Genomic DNA, 19,081 nt, shown 5'->3' with positions numbered 1-19,081 from the left:
TGTTTTTTCAAACAGGTCAAGAATTATGGATGGATACAATAACAGTATGTTTATGGACACAAATTAAAGAGACTGTGAAACACTCTCCAAAGTTCAGAAAAACTTTTCATTTATATGTTAATATAGACACACACGTATGTAATGATTTCAAGAGAAAATATCACAAAGCATAAAATGATACTAAATAAATCAAGAATACAAACATGCTGACTTTTATATTATTATAATACAAGCCAATGCTTAATTTGATGGGTAATTCTCATTTGGGCTCACGCTTTAGCAGTAGGAACATCTATCTCCTTTTGATGGATGTCCAACAAAGTAAGTCATGAGAAGCAATGTTTCATGTAATTATTTATGATTCATGAGACAGTCTGAGGCTGTTTTTCAAAGTATCCTGCCTCAAAACTTTTGATAATGCATTCTGAAGCAATGGTGAACTTTTTAAACACCCATGTTTTTTCCCAGAGCTAAAGGTCGCTACAGTACCCAAAGCTAGTGGGGACAACCTGCAGACACCCACTGTGAAGTTTGTTTTCCAGCAGATACTCCCTAGGCTTCACTACAAGTCAGGAAAGCAGCTAGGGAGTTCACGCGAATGCAACCCGACATCCTAGACAGGGCGGTGTTTCATGTCTTACTCACTTAACCACACCGTTTCCAAGATGAAAGCTAAATTACTTCCTTTGCATCCTTTATGATGACAGTGTAAGTGCATGGCCCCTTCTGGGGTGCGGGGAGGCCGAGCCTTAGTCACCTCTGCCCACGCTAAGAGTGAACCCCACTTCACCTCACGGGTGGGGAAGCAGGGCGCAAAGCGAGCCGCCGCTTGGCAGGCTGAGAGGCCCCCTGAGCCGGTAGGACGGGCTGAGAGCAGGGACCGCTGCCCTCTCAGCCTCCTCGGAAGCAGCTCTCGCAGCGCTCGGTGGGGACAGCCCCCCTGGGCGTCCGTTCCCGTCCCTCTTTCGCTCCGCGGCGGGCCCCCACAGGAAAGCCCTGCCCCCAACGCGGAAAGCAGCCAACGGTCTCCCGAGGAGCCCCAGCCGGCCACAGTCCACCCGCCAGCCCTGCCCGGCCGGCCCCACGCACAGGTCCCCTCAGGGGAGCCGGCTCTCCTCAGGGGAAGACGGAAGGGGGGGAGACCGACACGCGCAAGGCATTCCCCACGGCGCCCAGCTGCCCCATGCGCCGCGCCGCGCCCCGCCCCACGAGCCCAGCCCCAGCGCGCACGCGCTGCCCGGCTCAACGGAACCCCCGAGCACCTTTCTCCCCGTCCGCCTCGGCCAATCCCCAGCCGCGTCACCGCCTCCCCGCCCATCACGCATTCTTACGTCGTGACGTCAGCAGCATGCCCCTGGAGACTTCTGACTGGCCGGCATACACTTCCTTCCCGGCCGCTCATTGGTCGAGGTGCTGCGGCGCATGAGCGGGAGCGGGCATAGCCGGAAGGCTCCGCCCCCTTTCTCCTCAGCCCAGCCCCGCGGCAGACCGCCTTCCTCCTCCCCCTCCTCTTTCGGGCCGTGTCAAGCGGCGGCCACCAACGTGGAGCGCGGAAGCCTCCTCCCGCCGGGCGTCGGGCGCACTCGTGCGGGCCCGGCCAGCCGCAGCCGTTAGGCGGCCGCGCTCGCTCCCCTCAGCGAAGGGCGGCAGGTAGCGGGAGGCTGCCGCCGCTGCTGCGCGGAGCTCACCTGTTGGCCCGGGCCGCCGCTGCCCTCTCCTTTCCCCCCCCTCCCCTCCCGCCGCTCCGCCGTTGGGAGCGGCCGCCGAGCGCAGGGTCCGGCAGCCGGAGCCGCCGCCATGGCGGAGACCGAGGAGAGGAGCCTCGACGACTTCTTCGCCAAGCGGGACAAGAAGAAGCGGAAGGAGAAGAGCAGCCGAGGGGCCGCCGCCGCCTCCAGCGCTTCCAACGCCGCCTCTAACGCCGCGGGGGCGGCCGCGGGAACCCGCCCGGCTGAGGGTAGCGGCTCCGGGGCCGCCGCCTCCAACGCCGGCTCCGCCAAGACGACGACCAAGGTGCGGCCGGGAGGACGGGAGGAAGGGGGGGAGCGGGTCCGCTCCGTTGGGGCGGCGGTGGGGGAAGGGTCACGGCTTCCTCCGCCGGCCCGGGCGGTGCCTTCCTGCCGGCAGGGGGCGCCGCCACGGCCGGCCCGGGGGAGCGGCGCCGCCCGGCCATGCGGGCGCCCTTGGCGGCACGGGGCCTGGCGGGGCTCCCTGGCCGGCCCTGCCCCGGAGCGGGGCGGCAGCGGGCTGGAGCCGTCGGGCAGGCGTGGCAGCTGGGAGGGAAGCCCGGCGGGCTCCGGCCAGGGCGGACTCCCGGCCTTGAAACGCGCCTTGTATCCGCATGTGTGTGCGGGATAAGCGGGGCCGGTTCCCAGTCTGTGGCTTCAGTTCTTCCTAGCCCGCCCAGGTTTCTGGGTCTTGGCGCAAGGTAGCGGCCAGAACTGGGGATTTGCATCAGGTGCCAGCCGTAAGCCACCTGGGTTTGTGGCGTGTTGCCTGTGGGCCTTGGCGATAAGATCCCCCTGGCTCTGCAAAGTACGCAGAGCTCTTTGCCTTTCTACCAAGGAAGGGTTTTACTGTCAGTAACTTTTTTGTACCGTATTGTAATGAAACGATGAGAATGCAAGAGAAGCTTGAGTGATAGTAGTTGAGTTAGGTGGTGCCTTACAACTGGCTATGCTGTATATTTAAAATTAATTTTAAGAAATACTTCTATTTGCTAATGTTGCTTAACTTGGGGAGCTTGTAGCTTTCTAAGTAGACCAAGGTCAGTGGTAATCTTTCAGCTGCTCTTCTGCTTATTTGCTTGTAAAATAATACCTGGTTTTGACTGAAGCTTGTAGTTGGATTAGAAATAAAGATCATTAAACGTGAAGGATATGTTAATTTGGAAACTGTGATGTTTCCATGGAGATGAGGATATAAGAAATCTAAAAGATTTTAGAGCCGTACATGGACACTCTTCCAAAAGACTGAATCTTCAGCAGACGGTGCAATAACATGAGGTCACTTTCTACTTCTGCTGTTACTTTAAAGCAGGTCAAAGTTTTCCTGCTAGAGGTTGATAATGTAAAAGATCCTAGGACAGGGCTCTTAAAAGAAGCTGTATTTCCAGCTGTTCAGCAGGAAGGGAGCCTTGCTTGCAAGGTCTTCATAGTTAAAGTAATGTAACTGCATTTCATGTAGAGTGTAGGAATTACGTAAACTACTAATTAGGCAGTGCGTGTCTTAAAGCTGTGACTAGGAACATGGGAGGACTGCTTATCTGTTCTGGTCCGTTTCTGGCCTACCTTAATAACCCCAGAATCTGCTGATTACACAGTAGGACAAAATTGGCTCCACTTAAGCGAGTCCCTCTTTCCCCAAACACGTAATCAAACTCCCATTTTAAAACCTTAAAGTGGTGCTCCCCAAAGACTAGTATTCTACTGTTTTTGTATACTAAGATTGCTGTGGTTGACCTTTTTACTGTTGTAAAAACATTATTAAGAATAAGGCTGTAAAAGTGGTTGTGAATGTGAAAAAGTCAAATGTACCAATATTAATTTCTGTCATAAATCCACTGTAGTTCTTTGCTGTTTGGCTTGTGAAATAGGTGATGGACAAGTAAAGTAAATCTAAAGCTTCATGTGCATTCAAGCTGTCATAAAAACTTACTGTTAGTAAAAGGGAGAGTTCTTGCCCTTGTATTTCCTTGGTCTTGACTTGCATGGTCCTGTTCCCCACTTCGTGTTGTCCCTTGACTTCCCACTGGATTTTTACTGAGATTTTCTTTCACTTGAATGACTTTTTTGTTGGGGTGTTTTTTAGCTGTTCTAGTGAGTTAAAGTCAGCTCACAGGTGCATCCTAGATGACATATAGTAAGTTAGGGGAGGAGGGAGTGGAATCATTTCCCCTGTTGGCTGTGGTGCACACAGATCAGTTTCCTATGGAACTGCACCTTCACCCTTAGTATTCTTTGTATTATCTTAGTTACATTCTTCTTTCTACTTTCAGTGTAAAGAAGGTAACAACTTATATTTTTCTCTTCTTACAGGAAGAGGATGATTGGAAGGAGTTTGAGCAAAAGGAAGAAATTGATTATAGTGGTCTTAGAGTTCAGTCCATGCAAATAAGGTACTACTTTTTTTTTTTCTTTTTCTCTCCAGTATAATCATTATTTATGTCTAAAAAGTATGTTCTTTCTTCAGAACTGCCTCCATGGAGTCCAGTTAAACAGAGATTTGATATGTTTCTGCTAGTACAGAAGTTTGCTGCAGGGTAACTTAGGTTTGACTGTTCTCTGCCAATGTTCTCTTTATTTTCAAAGTCTCTGTTGATACTCTGAGTCCCAATCAAAAGAGATAGACCTAAATTTTTATTACAAATGCTTAACATTCCCTTCCATAAAGATACTAGAGTAGGAATTTCTCTGAGAGGAGTGCAGGATAGTAATTCCCACTGAATCATTTGACCGCTGTGAGGGTATTTGACTCAATCTATTCAGCATCTCAGTTTGAGTAGTAAGTTCCTGAACCATTGCATTTTTATTCCAAAGAAATGAAAATAGAGTTGGTAAAACTAGTGTCTCATGACAAGATCCCACAGGACTGCATTTATGAGTCTCATCCAAGATTCTTTGTTTGCTTTTTCATTAAGTCCTGTAGTCTGGTCCAAAGTAAGTCTCCTTAAGTCTGTCCTGGTTAAGAAACATTTCATCAGGTCAGAAAAAGGATTTTGACCTCAGTCTTAGACTGAGAATGTCACATAATCCTCATTGTCCAGGTATTGATGATGTTCAGAATAATGCCACCTTAAAATCATGTAACCTGTAACTGGTGCGATAGACACTTTCTTCACTGTTTGAGCAGGTCTTACATATTCTTTGATTTATTTATTTTTTTAAATAAGCCACACACCCCCTTTCAGTTAACTAGTCCTTTTAAGCCATTTGCATGTATTTGGTCCACGAGCTCTCCATACCATTGAAGTGTCACAGTGGATAATCACATGTCTGAATGGACAAGTAACAAGTGGGCTGCTGCTTCACTGACTGCTCTTACTGTTGGACTGAAAAGCGAGTACTTTGGTTTTCCAGACAAAGGCCAGCATTCTGAATGCTTTTGATGCTGTCGCAGATTTTCAGGCATGTGGAAGTTTCTGCCACAGGATTTTGTAACCGCTCGGTTAGTGGATTCAAGGGGAGAATGGAGAAGTAAATGGAAGGAAAAACCCACTGGAGGTTATAAATTATCCAGCTCTGGAGATTTCTTTGAAAATAAGACACAGAGTATCTGGTGGATGTGGGGGTGTGGGATGTTATGTATACTTACTCTGTTCTAGCTAGTCTGTAAGCATCTGCTTTTGACTGTAGTTTAAAAAAGGATAGTGATGTGTTTAGTTCCTTGGTCCAGCTTACCATGATTGTTACTGTATTTGGATGAATGGTGAAACACCGTTTAATTTTCAGAAATGCTAAGTATTATTGACTGTTCTCTGATTATTACACAGAGAGCTTATTAGGATTTGGTGTATTACAAACTACTTCTGTATTCATACTTTACTGCTGCTGTTAAGGTCAATGTCTTGGGTTTTTTAACAGCCTCACCCTCTGTGTATGTCCCATTATACCACACAGCTTTCTGTAGTAGGCTTGTCTAGCAAATTATTTTGAGTCTCTGACTATTTCTATGCAGAATAAAGTAGTCTAAAAGTAAGTTGGGCTTTTGCATAGGATTTATCTTTAAAAAAGGTATATATTTTCCTGTTTTTTTGATTACTTAAAAAAAAAATCCGAGTTGGTGTGTAGGTTTTATTTGTATGGGTATTGTGTTTCTCAGGTGTCTGTGGTTATAGGGAGAGGGAGCTCAGGACTTGCTTTCTGTCTATACTTTTCCACAATTTCTTCCTCTTGACTAAAGTGTTTTATGGAAGCTGGACTTTAGCCCTTTCCTGCTTTATCTTCTCATCACTTCCAAATGCGTGACTGTCTTAGTAAGAAAAAAGTCTTTAAGCTCAAAATAAGAAATCCATTTATTTGATCACTTATTACAGTTTGAATTTGTGTCTTTTTTAAGAAATTTTTCCTTCTCAATTGCCAAGTTATGCAGCAGTGTGCCAAAAATTGCTTGGATGGAAGTACTAATACAGTGGTTACAGGACTAATGTAGTCTGGTTAAATCTAGTACCTTCAGTACAGTAGCTTTGAAATCTTGTCTATGGCAATTGTGTCATCTCTGGCAAATCTTAAGTCTCTGTAAAATGTTCCTTATTTCTCTTTTGTAGTGAAAAAGAAGATGATGAAAGTGAAAAAAGAGAAGAACCCGGTGACAACTGGGAGGAGACTGGTGGTGGTGTAGACAGATCATCTGGCCCTTGGAACAAGTCAGCTCCTGCACCAGCACCTGTCGTTGAACCAACTGGTAAACTTAACTCAGAGTTGTTGCTTTTTCCAATTGGAAGCGTATGAGGTTGAATTAAGCTGCTCGGAGGGTAGAGCTCAAGGAGCATTTCCTATTCAGGCACCTTCTAACGTACTAATGGCTTGTTTGACATACAAATGAGGAGACTTGCCTGTGAAGGGATCTGAGGAACAGAATTGACAGTACTGTCAGATATTTAAACAAACATGAATGGAGGGGGTTTTATTTCCGACTTCAAAAGGAGTGGGGGTGGGAAGAAGCATTCCATCTTTGAAGGAGATCCCTCTACTCTGCAGTCTGCAAAATATCTGTTGGAAGTATTTCTGTTGATCTAAAAATACTGCTTTGACAATTAAGTGGATGTTCAGCCAATATCTGATGTGTAATATGGCAGTTCTTGAGTAGGGTTCAGTGGTTAGTAGTATGCTTTTCAAAATCAATTCTAGGGTACAGAGAACATGAAACTGCAAAATTGATTCTTTAACTGGGATAGGACTTCAGTTATGATCAAATACAATTTATTAGCAGCAGCGGAGATCAGCTACTTAGCCATGATCTGAGTTCAGACTATTCTCTTCCATTGAGAAAGTCATGGAAAAGTGGCTTGCTGTGTTTTTTCTTGTTTTCACAGGTATGGAGGTAAAGTTAATTAAATCAGTGTTATTTCATTGTAGATAGTTGCCTTAAATAGAAATTATTTGGATATTCTCTTCTGCATCTGGAGAGGTGCTTTAAATAAGATTTGGCAAATAGAGTTGTGTTTAAATCTCTGCTTTTAAATGTAAGCTGCAAATGAGAAGCATGAAGTTCTCCTCAGCAGTTTTGATTCCCTGAACTTCGTGAGGCAATGCACTGGAGACACATTTTAATTTGACTGCTAAGTATAGGTTACATTAGGTGATACCTGATTGCCTCCCTTGTCTAAAATATTTGCTTCCAGATCTTTACAAGGTGCAAAAGCATACTTACGGGATTCTTTTCTTATTTCTTTTTTCCAGATATGAATGCAAACTTACTCTCTTGTCTAAATGTTGTTCTTATAACTAGTTACAGAAACCCCAGAACCAGTTCAGACCGGTGGTGTATACAGGCCGCCTGGTGCCAGGGAGGGTGGCAGGCCACGGAGAGCACAGCAAGGACCACCAGAAATCTATAGTGATACGCAGTTTCCATCACTGCAGTCTACCGCCAAGCTTGTAGACAGTCGAAAGTAAGTACATCTCATTCTCTGAGAGACGTATTTTAACAGCCTTCTCTAAGTTCTTATTTTGTTTTAGGGCTTAAGCCTGAGTCTTTCCACAGAGGAAAGAAATAACTAAGAAATTATTCTGTTTGGCAAAGAGATAGGGAGAGGTCTTAGCTGTATTTTCCAACTCTAGGAAGGGCTTCCCATGAAATAACTTTGATAGGACATAGCCCAGTGAGATAGCCAAACAGGGCTGCCAGTTACCTTACGTTTGACAGCATCTGGTTCCCTGAGATGCTAGCCATGGTGAAGCTCTGTTATTACTGTCAGTAGACATGAGTAGGATGTCTTGAGCACACTGCCTTCTCATTAGAGATGTGAAGGTAACTTTAATGGAGGAAAAGGATTTAATACAAGTATAAATCAATAAACCTGTTGTCTGAGCTGTGGTTTGCAATGAAGAGGCCCCCCAATTTCACTGAAATGTTTTGTATTTTGTGGTGCTGAGGACTTAAGCCTCAGCCTGCTTTTGAGTCCTGATCTTTTCATTCCCTCATTCCCCCACAGAAGAGATAGCTAGGCAAATACCTAATTAATTTGGGGTGGTTTTTGGGGGAGGAGGGTTGGTTTTTTCTTTTTTTTTTCCCTGCTTGCTGTGTTACTAATACAGCCTAGCAGAAGCTTTGTTTCTTCTGATTTTTTTGGTGTGGCTTTGGCTGCTTGGCAAATGAGACACTGTCATTGATGCCTCAGGGTTTGAACAGTGCAAATTGAGCTGAGCTGAAATTCTGAGTGAGCATTCTAGAAATGGATTTATGCTTCCTAAAACCTATTTTTCATAGATGCACTTAAAGTTACTTTTGAGACTGTTAATATTGAATTTTAGAATGTAATATGAATTGTACTGGGTGATGAGCTTGATTCTGGAGAGAAGGTTTTACAAGATTTGCTTGGGAATGTTTGGCTGTTCCGTTAAAACTCTAGACCTTGGTGTTCTGTGTTGATAATGTTTTTGTTGGGATGGGGTGGAAATCGACTAGAAATTCACAATTCACAAGCTAGTGATAAGATATTTACTGATTACATTTATTTTCCCTTAGGGATAAAGAAATGGAGAAGAGCTTTGAAGTAGTAAAACACAAAACTAGAGGTAGGGATGAGGTGTCAAAAAACCAGGCACTTAAACTTCAGCTAGACAACCAGTATGCTGTGCTTGGGGATCAGTAGAGCTGCATACACATTACAATTAAGGAATGCTTTTTTGGTAACCCTTCTACTAAGGTAACTAAACTACAGCTAACGGCTATGATGAACATGCCACGTTATTTCTGCTGGATCTACTGCAGCAAGTGCAGACTACTTTGACGTAAGTGATTGGTTCTCCTGCACTATGGAAGCATAATATGTTACAACTTCTCCATTGGATATGGGGCAAATTAATGTAAATGATTGAACAAGAGTCATCAGTGTTCTTTAATTGCTCAGAAAGATACCTACAGCCAGTGGTCATTTCAAAATCTTTTTATGTTCAGATACTGAGCCTTCGTAAAGGTTGACTACCTCAGACTTGCTGCACTCATTGTGGACACCATGTGGATCACAACTTCTGGAAGAGAAGGTTACAGCTGTTTTAGTGGCCATCTGAAACTTGAAACCAGCTCTACTGGATTCCTGTCAGAAATCCTGCAGAAGTCAGCCATTTGGTTCCAATTTGCTATAACAAAGATTTAAGTGACCTTAAAGACAAACCTATTCTGTTCCCCTTCTGAGGAATCCTGTCATGTGTAGCCATAGCCTACTAGAGACTTCTGGAGCGTACCGTACCACTCATACTATCCAAGTATAACAGAGCTGTAGTTTGTTTACCTTTTTAGATAGCTGTACTGAAGTAACTGCAAAACAAATTAAAACTCATTCAGCATCAGATTTGAGGAATGATGGGTTTGAATGGTCTGTTTGCATTAGCCATTTTTACAGTTGTCTGTTTAAGCATTTTTTTTCTATTCTCCACAAAAAAAAAATGCCTGCCTTGTTTCTGGTATCAAGTTGCAGTATATTTAAATAACGATGAGATGTTGTAGTGAAATAGGGTTTATTTTGGTTTTCTTCATGAAGTTTGTCTTTCTCACCCTAAAGCACTAAAACTTAAGAGTTTTGATTTGACACAGAGGTATCCAGACTCCAACTACAGTCTTCAGAATTTGTCTTTTAAAAATGAGATATGTGGCAGTAGCGATACTAGATAAAAATTTCTCCTCTATTAAAAATAGTTACTTGTTGAAGGGTAATGGTTACTTGATAACCAAAATGACTTAGTATGCAGAGGGATAACTAAAGCTGGCAAGCCTTATTTGGCTACTTCTGTGAAGCATGCAGGCTTTTTGAGGCAGAAATCCTCTAAGTAAAACTCATAAATGGTGTTTATTCAAAGTCAGGAAGTGTAGTAATAATGGAAGGCAGTGACTTCTTTAAGTTGTTGTCATCTCTGACTTAATTTAGTGGAAGTAGGCAAAATGGCACTGATACACTAAGAATATAGGACATTGCCCATAACTGATTAGATGAATGAAACCTGTCAAGTACCAAAAGTGTCCTGCTGTAACTGTGTTTCTCTTCTCTGAGTTCTTACACCAGAAGCAAAATGAAGTACAATAGTGGCATGCTCCAGTGTTGAAGTTTTTCAGAGTAAATGCCAAAAAATAGACCCAACATCTATATATATATATATATATATATGAGTTGCCAATGGCAAGAAAAGTAAGGGAACAAAACAAAACTTGCTTATGTGTGTGTGAGTACTGTGTATGCACAGGAATCGCCTAGTTGGGTTCCCTTTGACTAACTGCTGACTTGCTTTAAATCTACTTCTCCGAGGCCAATGGGAATTTTGCTCTTGACTTCAGTGGGGCTGGGGGTTTCACCTGGTTCTTTTGTGCACAGACTAAAACTGGCCTTGCTCTTGCAGAGTTAATTGTCTCTAAAACTTCTGCTAGAAGCTGCTATTAGAGAGGGCTCAAGAGACTATTCTTAATTGGAAACAAAACCCCACTGAATGACTGATACCAATACTTTGGACTCTGAGCCATGTATCTTCCTTGAAAATACATTGTTGACAGCAAAACTGTTGATTTGTCACTAAAGCTTTCTGTGGAATTCATGGTAAATGGACATGTCGCTTGATGTGGTAGAAACGTGAAATCTTGAAACGCTTTTGCTGATGCTCTAAAGCGATTGAGATCACCAATGCACATGAATCAAGTTTTAATCTACTGTATGAAGGGTAGATGAGACTGTCCATTGCACCGTCTTTATTTGAGGTTTTGGGCATGAATTCTGGCAGTTCAAGAAAACCCTGTAACAGTTTCAAATCAAATAAAATGGAAATATACATGGATTCTGGAGTCTAATGAATCTTTACCTTTAGTTCTAGCTTAAGACTGTACAGCAGCTGCGGAAACGCAGAATATTTGGGTCTCTTGAGGGACAGGCCATGGAGTGGGTAGTCAGCCTTGTGGTCAGGTGGGCTATGTTTAAGAGCTTATAGCAGTGCATATTAATATGACATTTATACATAGAAGTTTAGTTTGCTACCTGTCGGAGTGTCTCCTTACTCCCACCATATAGGACTGGTTTGAGATTGTGAATTGAGTATGAATGAAGCTTTGATTTGCTTTTCACTTGAAAGTAGCTCTACTAAATTACAGAATGAAAAAAAAAAACAAACCCAACAAAAAAAACCCAGCGACCCAAACCAAACCTCTGGATGTTTGCTGTCACTGAAGTCCATCAGCTACATATAACTAGAGGTGTTATTCTGGGGGCTTTTCCTAAGTGTATCATTCCAGGTTCTTTCTGGAAGCTTAAAGGAAAAAAAATCAGAAATGCAGCAGATTTTCCATAGTACAGAATGTTAAACTATTTTAAAGTGTTTCTTGTGTTAAATATTGCTGCCAGCAACTATCAAAATGCCAGTTGTCAGTATCTTCCTTGTAACAATTAATTGTTCTGCATGCCTGAAATTTTGAAAGTCGGTCCTCTGTGGAAGCTCAGTATGCTTTTGAGACTCCAAAGTCCAACTTTATCTGGTTTGTGGTTGCATTCATTTGAGGCATGCTAAGAATGTCCATTTCATTCCTTCAAAATGCTTCTTGAAGACTCATTCCATAAATGAAGGATTGTCTGTTGTAGAAATGAGATTCCTGATACCAGTCAGTAAAATGCAGTTGTGTGCCACTTCAGGAACTTCTGAACCTGTAACATGCTCTTATGGTGGGTGAGTTATTAATTTCCAATTTAAAGGTTCCATTTTACTTTCTCTGGCTTAAAAGAGAAACACTGCCGTAAAGTTACCGACTTGCTAGTAGAACATTTAAATGTCCAGTACTTACTGGGAAAGGAACAATTTGGATTTGTAGTTCTCGGTGGTACAGTCTGTATTTAAAGAATGTTATAATGCCAAAAACTAGATAATTTTAATAAAGTTGGACTTCCCAAATGCCTGCTGTAGGAATGTGACATCTGTATTTACCTGAGGTGGTGATAAATGTAGGACAAGATTAGTTTTACTTACCCCACCCCCTGGTTTAGCTGTGCCATGTTTAATCTTTTTCACAAATGAAGAGGAATTGACAACTAAAAGTGACTGTCTCCTACTGCTTCAGTTTTGTCTTTGTAGCTAGCTTTACCAGTCATGTCCAAAGCAACTCTTAGAAAACTTACAAACAGATGAATTTTTACTGGTATAAATTGTGTTAGAGACCTGACATGGTAGGAAATAAGGTTTTTGGTATTTGCCTGCATTTTTTGGCTCTTGGAAACTCTTTTACCACAACATGGCTGAGACACCTGTGCTATTTAGGTCAAGTAAACACAATATAAATTTGATAGGGCTGCACATCTTGGCGTTTGCTTATCTGAGCTTTTGCAATAGTTTTACTTTTTTATTTCTCTAATTTCAGCGTGGTTGAGCAGTTTTAAACTTGCTTGTGGTTTTTGGTCAAATACCATATCTAAAATGGAACAGATTTTTTTTTAGACTAATAGGGCTTCATGTGCTTAAAAGGTGCTTATTTACAAGGTAGTAGTAATATTCTTTCCAATATTGACATGGTCAGAGAAATGAATACCTCATATTTTATGTGACCAGTTTGTATCGGATGCCCATGAAACTAAACTACCAAAAACACCTCGAGTACTTAATCTTTATGAATAGCCACACTTCAGGTTTTATCACCTGACTGTAATTTAGTTCACAAATTGTCCCTCCCTGATTTCAGCTTTTAATTTCACAAATTAGTTTTAATGGTAAATAGGGACTTTATTTGGGAATATAAGAAAATCACATGCATATTTAAATTTCAGATATATAAATTAGGTATGTATAAAGGGGGAGGAAATCTGATACATTTGCTGATAAATTCTTCAGAAGTTAAAAGTCCAGCTTGTCTGTATTGAAGTTAATATAAGAATCTCCAGCTCTAGCAGGTAGAAGAAGAAATAACAGCAGAAGACAGAACTGATGAGTCTAATACTGATTTGGATAAGTTACAACTATCATATATCTAGAGTTTGGCTTCTGAAGCACCAGGTGTAGTTCTACTATGTTGTCTCTGAAGTGAAATAGAACAAGAAGGAGGATTTTAAAAAACCAAAACCCACAAACAAAACAAGGATAGTGGAAACTATGCAAATAAAACACAGGAGGTAAAAGAGAGGGATTAGGAAGGTGGTTTTCTAAATGATAATATTAAATGCACAGCCTGAGGTAGGGAGTGGAGTGTAAGTGGTTGGATAGGAGGAGAAGTGCTGTGTGGATAAGCCCTGCTTTCACAAGTGACAGATCCATTTGACTTCAAACACTTCTGCTGATTGAAAGTTCAGTACTTGGGGAAGGCATCCCATTTTTTTTCCGTTTAAAGAAAATAATTGGGGGGAAAACTGTCCAGAGAGAAGGTAGAATTTTGCATTGATATAAAGCTTTCTAAGCAGTTGCCTAAAGATGCAACTGAGAAAAGACAAATTCCAAGAGTGTTGAGCAATCTTATTAGGAAATAACTTGTTTCATATTTAAGAAAAGCAGAGACACTGATTCAAATTGCTATGAAGACAGTTCCCTTTTTTTTTTGTGAAGCATCTTTTAATGGTATGTATGTCATGGTTTTATCTTCAGTTGCTTAGAATATATGTTGATACAGCAAGGTTAATGGAGTTCAGTGGGCTGCTTAGCCAGAATAAAAATATTTAAAATGTATCACAGAACGAATCAAAGTAGTGCATCTGGAATACTGGAATGGAAAGTATCATCTAAAACAACTGCATGCGCTGAAAAGAAGCAAGACCATTTTGTTGCAAGAGCATAGGACCAAGAGAGTGGGATTTGGCCTTGGTTTTCCACTGAGCTGCGGTGTTAACTTCAAGTAATTCAGTTTCACTTTCCGCAGTTTCCCCAGCTGTACCCAAAAACCCAACCACCTACCTCACAGGGGTGTTGTGAGGCCAAACCTGTTTTCTGTCAAGGGCTGGGGCTGATGGAAGGTGCTACAGAGGACTAAAAGTCTTTATTAAAAGATCTTTATATTAGCTTTCATTGCAGTATTTTAATACTACTTTGGGAAAGGCTTATTTCTACAGAATGTAATATACGTTCTATTTAAGTATTATGTGATTAGACTTTAGTATGTATGGGTAAGGAAAAAGTTCAGGCTGAGCACTCTAACTGGTATTTCCTCTCTAATTATCTGTGCAACCTAAATGGTATATTAATATGAGGCTTTTTGGTTTTATGTGGAATACATTAAAATCAATCTTGATATATTTTGTAAATCCCATGACTGAAATAAAATCCTGCTCACAGTCTATAGCCATCTTTTAGAATGTGGCTGGTTTAAAGTTTGTTCAAATTATGTGAAATAGAAATGCTTACTCCCGAAAGTATGTATTTGTGTCAGGATACTAAGTGGTATTTTGTAGTAGGAATATAGTTTTCTTCCCCTCTCCACATGTAAATGCACATTTGTCCTACTCTTTATGCTTTCCCATATTTAAGTTGAAGTAGCATGCAGGTACAATGGAAATAGGGGAGAGAGTAAGCTTAACTTCATGGAGGGGTTTCTGTGAAACAGATAAACGATCAGAAGATTGAGCTGAGAGGTGTAAGCAGGGGGATAGGTAGGAGAGGAGGGATTACAGAAGAGGTGATTGCCCTACTTAGTACCATCTCCTGTTTTATCAGCTAACTGCAGCTGAAGGAACATGAAGCAATACTTTTTACGAATATGCCCTTGTCTGCTCTTGCTGGTGATTTCAAGGCTCATCACTCAGCTTTTTACAGTGGGCCTCCAAATTGGAGCAGAGAACATGATGGCAGACAGACAAATTAGACCTGCATGGACAGAGATGAGGCCCAGCAGCTATCTTCTCCTACTGATATTCTTATCACTGCAGCACCTCTAAGACAGTTGTTAATGTGCATCAGCTGTGACAATTCTCTGTCAGAAATGATTACTGCTAAATTTCAACGAACTATTGCAGTTGCTTCAGAGGAAGTATTTAACTAGCTGGATAATAAGCATTAAAGAATAACACGGGGGGCTCTTTGGCATACTTATGGTGGTGATAAGTGATATTGAGGTCAACAGATTGGTAGGTGGCTTAAAATGACTTGGAGGTATATAGCCTGTTACATGGTGGGGAGAAGAATCACTTTTAAGATGTATATCATCCATTCTTCTCCCCTCTTAAACTGCCTTGGTCTTACTGTCTTTCCAGCTATCAAGAGCTGCTTCTACCATTCTCTTACCACTTTCCTACCTACCTGTATTTTTCTAATATGTCACTTTTTTTTAGGGTGCTATTGAAACAGTAAATATTCATTGAGGACCTCTAAGAGGAATGCATGCTGTAATATTTTTCCATATTGTTCTGTCTTTAATACAGCCTAACACCTTACTCGCTTTCTTGACTGCAACTACACATTGAGCAGATGTCTTCATCAAGCTGATGGTGATGCCTAGACCGTCCCCTTGAAAGATCACAACTAATCAGAATTCACCAGAGCATGTACGAGTGGTTTAAAGCCTTTCCAGTATTCATTGCCTTGGGTTGATTTTCTGTTGATGTTCACTTGCCACTGAATTGCCGAGTTTACAGAGTGAGGTAGCTGACCTTGGCAATCACCATCTTCCTCAGTGCTGACAAACCTAGTAACTTTCTACAGGCATTGGCTTTTGGCCATCTGATACACTGAAGTCTTCAGTTTCATGTATATAATTCACTCTTCTTACCAGTGATTAGCATAGCATGCTCTTACTTTTACTCAACCTGACCTTTTCTGCTCTGTTTCTTGTCTCCTATCTTCTGTACTGAATTTTCTTTCTAGCTCAGTTAAAGCACTGAAGTCATCAAGTTATAACTGTCTGCTTTATTTCAAATAATTTGCCTACAGAAAACTGTTAGTTAAAATGTTGTCATAAGCTTCCTTTTCTTAATTAAAACAAATCACTTATTCTGTATCTCTTTCAGAGTACGTACAACCATAACAAAACGATTCAAACCATAAAATCAGGCTGATACAAGAGAACAAATGCATTGAGAAACAGGTAAAACATACATGAATCTGATCTCTCAGAGCTTAACTTCATTGATTTCAGTGGAGGTTTTTTTCTGTCACTTGAGATCAGTTTCATTAAAACTTGATTTGAGATCTTCTCTCTTGAAGTCTAGATACAACAGCCAGAATCAAGCGTGAGTGAACAAACCCCATAGGAAATTTGTTTTAAATTTCTGGGTTATTCTGCTCTGTCTTGGTGATCAAGATGAAGCAGATGTATTATTTGGTCTCTGACCAGCAACCAAACAGGCTCAGCCACGCTTAGTCTAACGTACCTGTTGTAGTATTTAACTGGACATTGAAAGGAGATCACAGTATTTGAGATGAGTGCAGCAACACTGGGGGGGGGGGGGGCAGGCTTTGTGGTTTGTTTCATCTCCTCACATTCTCATCTTGTACTTGAAAGATTGTATATCCGTAAGTAAGGTGAAGTCTCTTAGGTGGTGACTGCATTTACCAGTAATGCTACATTTATAAATACAAAGGAGGTGTTAGGTTTTCTGTTACTAGCATTCTGTCAAAAAAAAAGAATTGTGGCTGCTGGAGGTTTATAAAGTTGGCAAATTGGAGCTGAGGATTTTTATTAATTTTGGGGGGAATCAAGGTATAGGAATAGAGCAGCTGCAGCACTCATAGTTGTTAGAATGCAGTACTGCATACCCTCTCCCACACATGTAAAAGACTCATCATCTTTGCTGCTATGTGTACCAAAACCCTGTCTTGCCACTGTAAATCCTTGCTGTGTTATTTACTAGCCACCCAGTAACCTTCAGGACTGACTAGTTCTCTGACTGTGCACTGTGTCTTTAATCTGGGAATTGGGTAAAAGGCAAACTGGCATGACAGCGTTTTCTAGGTAATTGGCTCTGCTAGCTTTTTTTTATGCAACTCAAAGCCCAGCAAAAAAATCTCTTGAGTTGACCTTTCTTCACCCTGGAGTATTCCCTTCTTTTGTTCATCTACATTATTACCATGCCAAGGATTTCTAGTCAGGTGCCTGAATTATTCACCACTTATTTAGAAAGCAGTTCTGTAAGCAAGAACTCATGAATCTTGATCATGCTGTATTTCTTCAGTCAGGGCTCTAGTAGCACACTCCAGCTGTTGCAAAATCACTTAGCAAGTGTGATCTCCTTGAAGAATTTAAACCTAGACCCTTAAAGGCTACATGGGAGCCTAATTCCCACAGAATACAGCAAAATGAAGGCAGTAGCACTGGTCACAGTCTAACACAGCTCAACTATTAAAAGGGAGTAGGGTTGCATGATTGGTAACATGCTAGCTTGAACAAAACTGTCTTATGTGGACAGCAGGCTCTAGCCTAAAGGACTTTTTTTTTAATGAAGAGATGACTGAAGAATAAGTGAAAAAAAAAATGAAACTGAACTTGCTTTCAGCAATGTACCAGAATGTCTCACCACCAGGCTTAACCTGAAGAAACGAAGATAAAGCCATTTGAGTGCTTATTGTAGTGCAAAAGAAAGAATGATACTGTCTGGCTGGGAAAAATGGTTGGCTGGGAGCCCACTGAGCAGAGCAGAAACAGTTTCAGCAAAGGAGAGTACAACATGATCTATTTCTGAGAATCCCTGTGTGGCCCCCACAGTTAACACAGGAACCTAATGGTGCCTGTATATTTATATAATTATATGTTTATAGTCATAATTTAAGTTCATAAACCTGAACTATATATATTTTGTCAGTAGATTTTTTTTACCCTGGTTTACCTATCATGGCTTCTGCGTATGACAACTTCTAACTGTGCAGTGCACATACCTGGTGTTGTCTTTTATCCCATATTAGAGTAATGGTATCAAACTCTGTAAAGCACTTTTGTGATGTTTCCTGTGAAGAAAGCCGAAGAAAATAAATTTAACAGCACCAACTGAATTTATACCTCCACGTTTGTCTCACTGTTGTTGTGTTCACCCCTCTTCAGTGACTCTGAGCGTTCATTGTGATGGACAGTAGCGTGCTGCTTGTCAAGGCGTTGTTCTGGGCTCAGCACAGAAGAGGGGAACAGCTGCTTCGTGCCTCTGCTCCCCAGCGCTCCCTCACTGTCCTCCTTCCTTCACCATAGCTGCTCAGCACCTGCCTTCCCCGTGGTGTACAGCTGATGCCTGCCTGGGCAGCGTGTGCTGTGGCCTGCTTGTGGCATATATTATGCGCAAGCTGAGCAGATGTCTGGAGATGAGGTAGGTAACGCTCAGATCCCATGTTACTGGTTCCACTGGGGGTTGGTGCGTTTAGCTGCTCCCCTTCTGCCCTCCCCGGGATTCACAGCAGCTACAGGAACTGTGTGTCTCCAAGACTACTTTAAAGCTCAGCTAAGTGGGTCAGGGAATGGTTTCTTATCTGTAAAGTGAGAATAGCAGCTCTACCCTTCCACAGCAGCTTCTTCTCAGGACTGGGAAGAAGAAAAAATTAAGTCACAGGAGCCCTAGGACTCACCTACTGATATCTACAGCTATTTAAAATGCATGCAATGCAAAGCAGCATTTTAGAGGTGGAACAGAGAATTGCCAGTGAAATACAAAGTTAATTCAAGGTGTGATTTAAGGCATTAATAGCAGCATTATTTTCAGTATGTGGACTTGGAGCAAGTCAGAAATACTTGACATCCACAAATAGCATCAAGCTGTTAAGATCAAGAAAAGCAAAGCAGGTGGTAAGACTGCAGTCTCTGCAACTCACCATAGCAATCTTGCTACAGCCTAAGCTCCCACTGACAGGGGCACAGATTTGCTTTTTTCAATAAGAATCAAATCCTTCACATTCATTGGCATCTTTCAGTCCTTCCTGACACCTCCTTCAGGTCATCCTGACAGCGTGTTTGCAGAGCTCACTGACAAAAACATCCACTGCAGTGCCACAGGAAGCAGAAG

General features: G+C 42.0%; 1 protein-coding gene across 11 annotated transcripts; it reads left to right on the top strand.

Annotated features, from left to right (window-relative positions):
* The first annotated feature begins 1,482 nt into the window (after positions 1 to 1,482).
* On the top strand, positions 1,483 to 18,114 carry CDV3 (CDV3 homolog). Of its 11 annotated transcripts, none has more exons than XR_008575780.1 (7): positions 1,483 to 2,013; positions 4,038 to 4,117; positions 6,266 to 6,402; positions 7,450 to 7,612; positions 8,689 to 8,738; positions 15,524 to 15,646; positions 16,109 to 18,113. XR_008575780.1 is itself a non-coding variant. In XM_054815900.1 (6 exons), the coding sequence occupies exons 1-6, from the start codon at positions 1,798 to 1,800 to the stop codon at positions 15,526 to 15,528; spliced, it is 651 nt and encodes a 216-aa protein (XP_054671875.1). In that variant the 5' UTR covers positions 1,483 to 1,797; the 3' UTR covers positions 15,529 to 18,114. The 11 variants fall into 11 exon arrangements, 7 of the variants coding, with proteins under 7 accessions (XP_054671875.1, XP_054671873.1, XP_054671874.1 ...); XR_008575779.1 differs by lacking the exons at positions 15,524 to 15,646; positions 16,109 to 18,113 and adding exons at positions 8,870 to 8,954; positions 9,121 to 14,456; XM_054815900.1 differs by having other exon boundaries at positions 15,524 to 18,114.
* Positions 18,115 to 19,081: the final 967 nt, after the last annotated feature.

Source organism: Grus americana, chromosome 2 (assembly GCF_028858705.1).
Source record: "Grus americana isolate bGruAme1 chromosome 2, bGruAme1.mat, whole genome shotgun sequence".
Classification (NCBI taxonomy): Eukaryota; Metazoa; Chordata; class Aves; order Gruiformes; family Gruidae; genus Grus; species Grus americana.
This window is presented reverse-complemented; position numbering and strand designations above follow the sequence as displayed.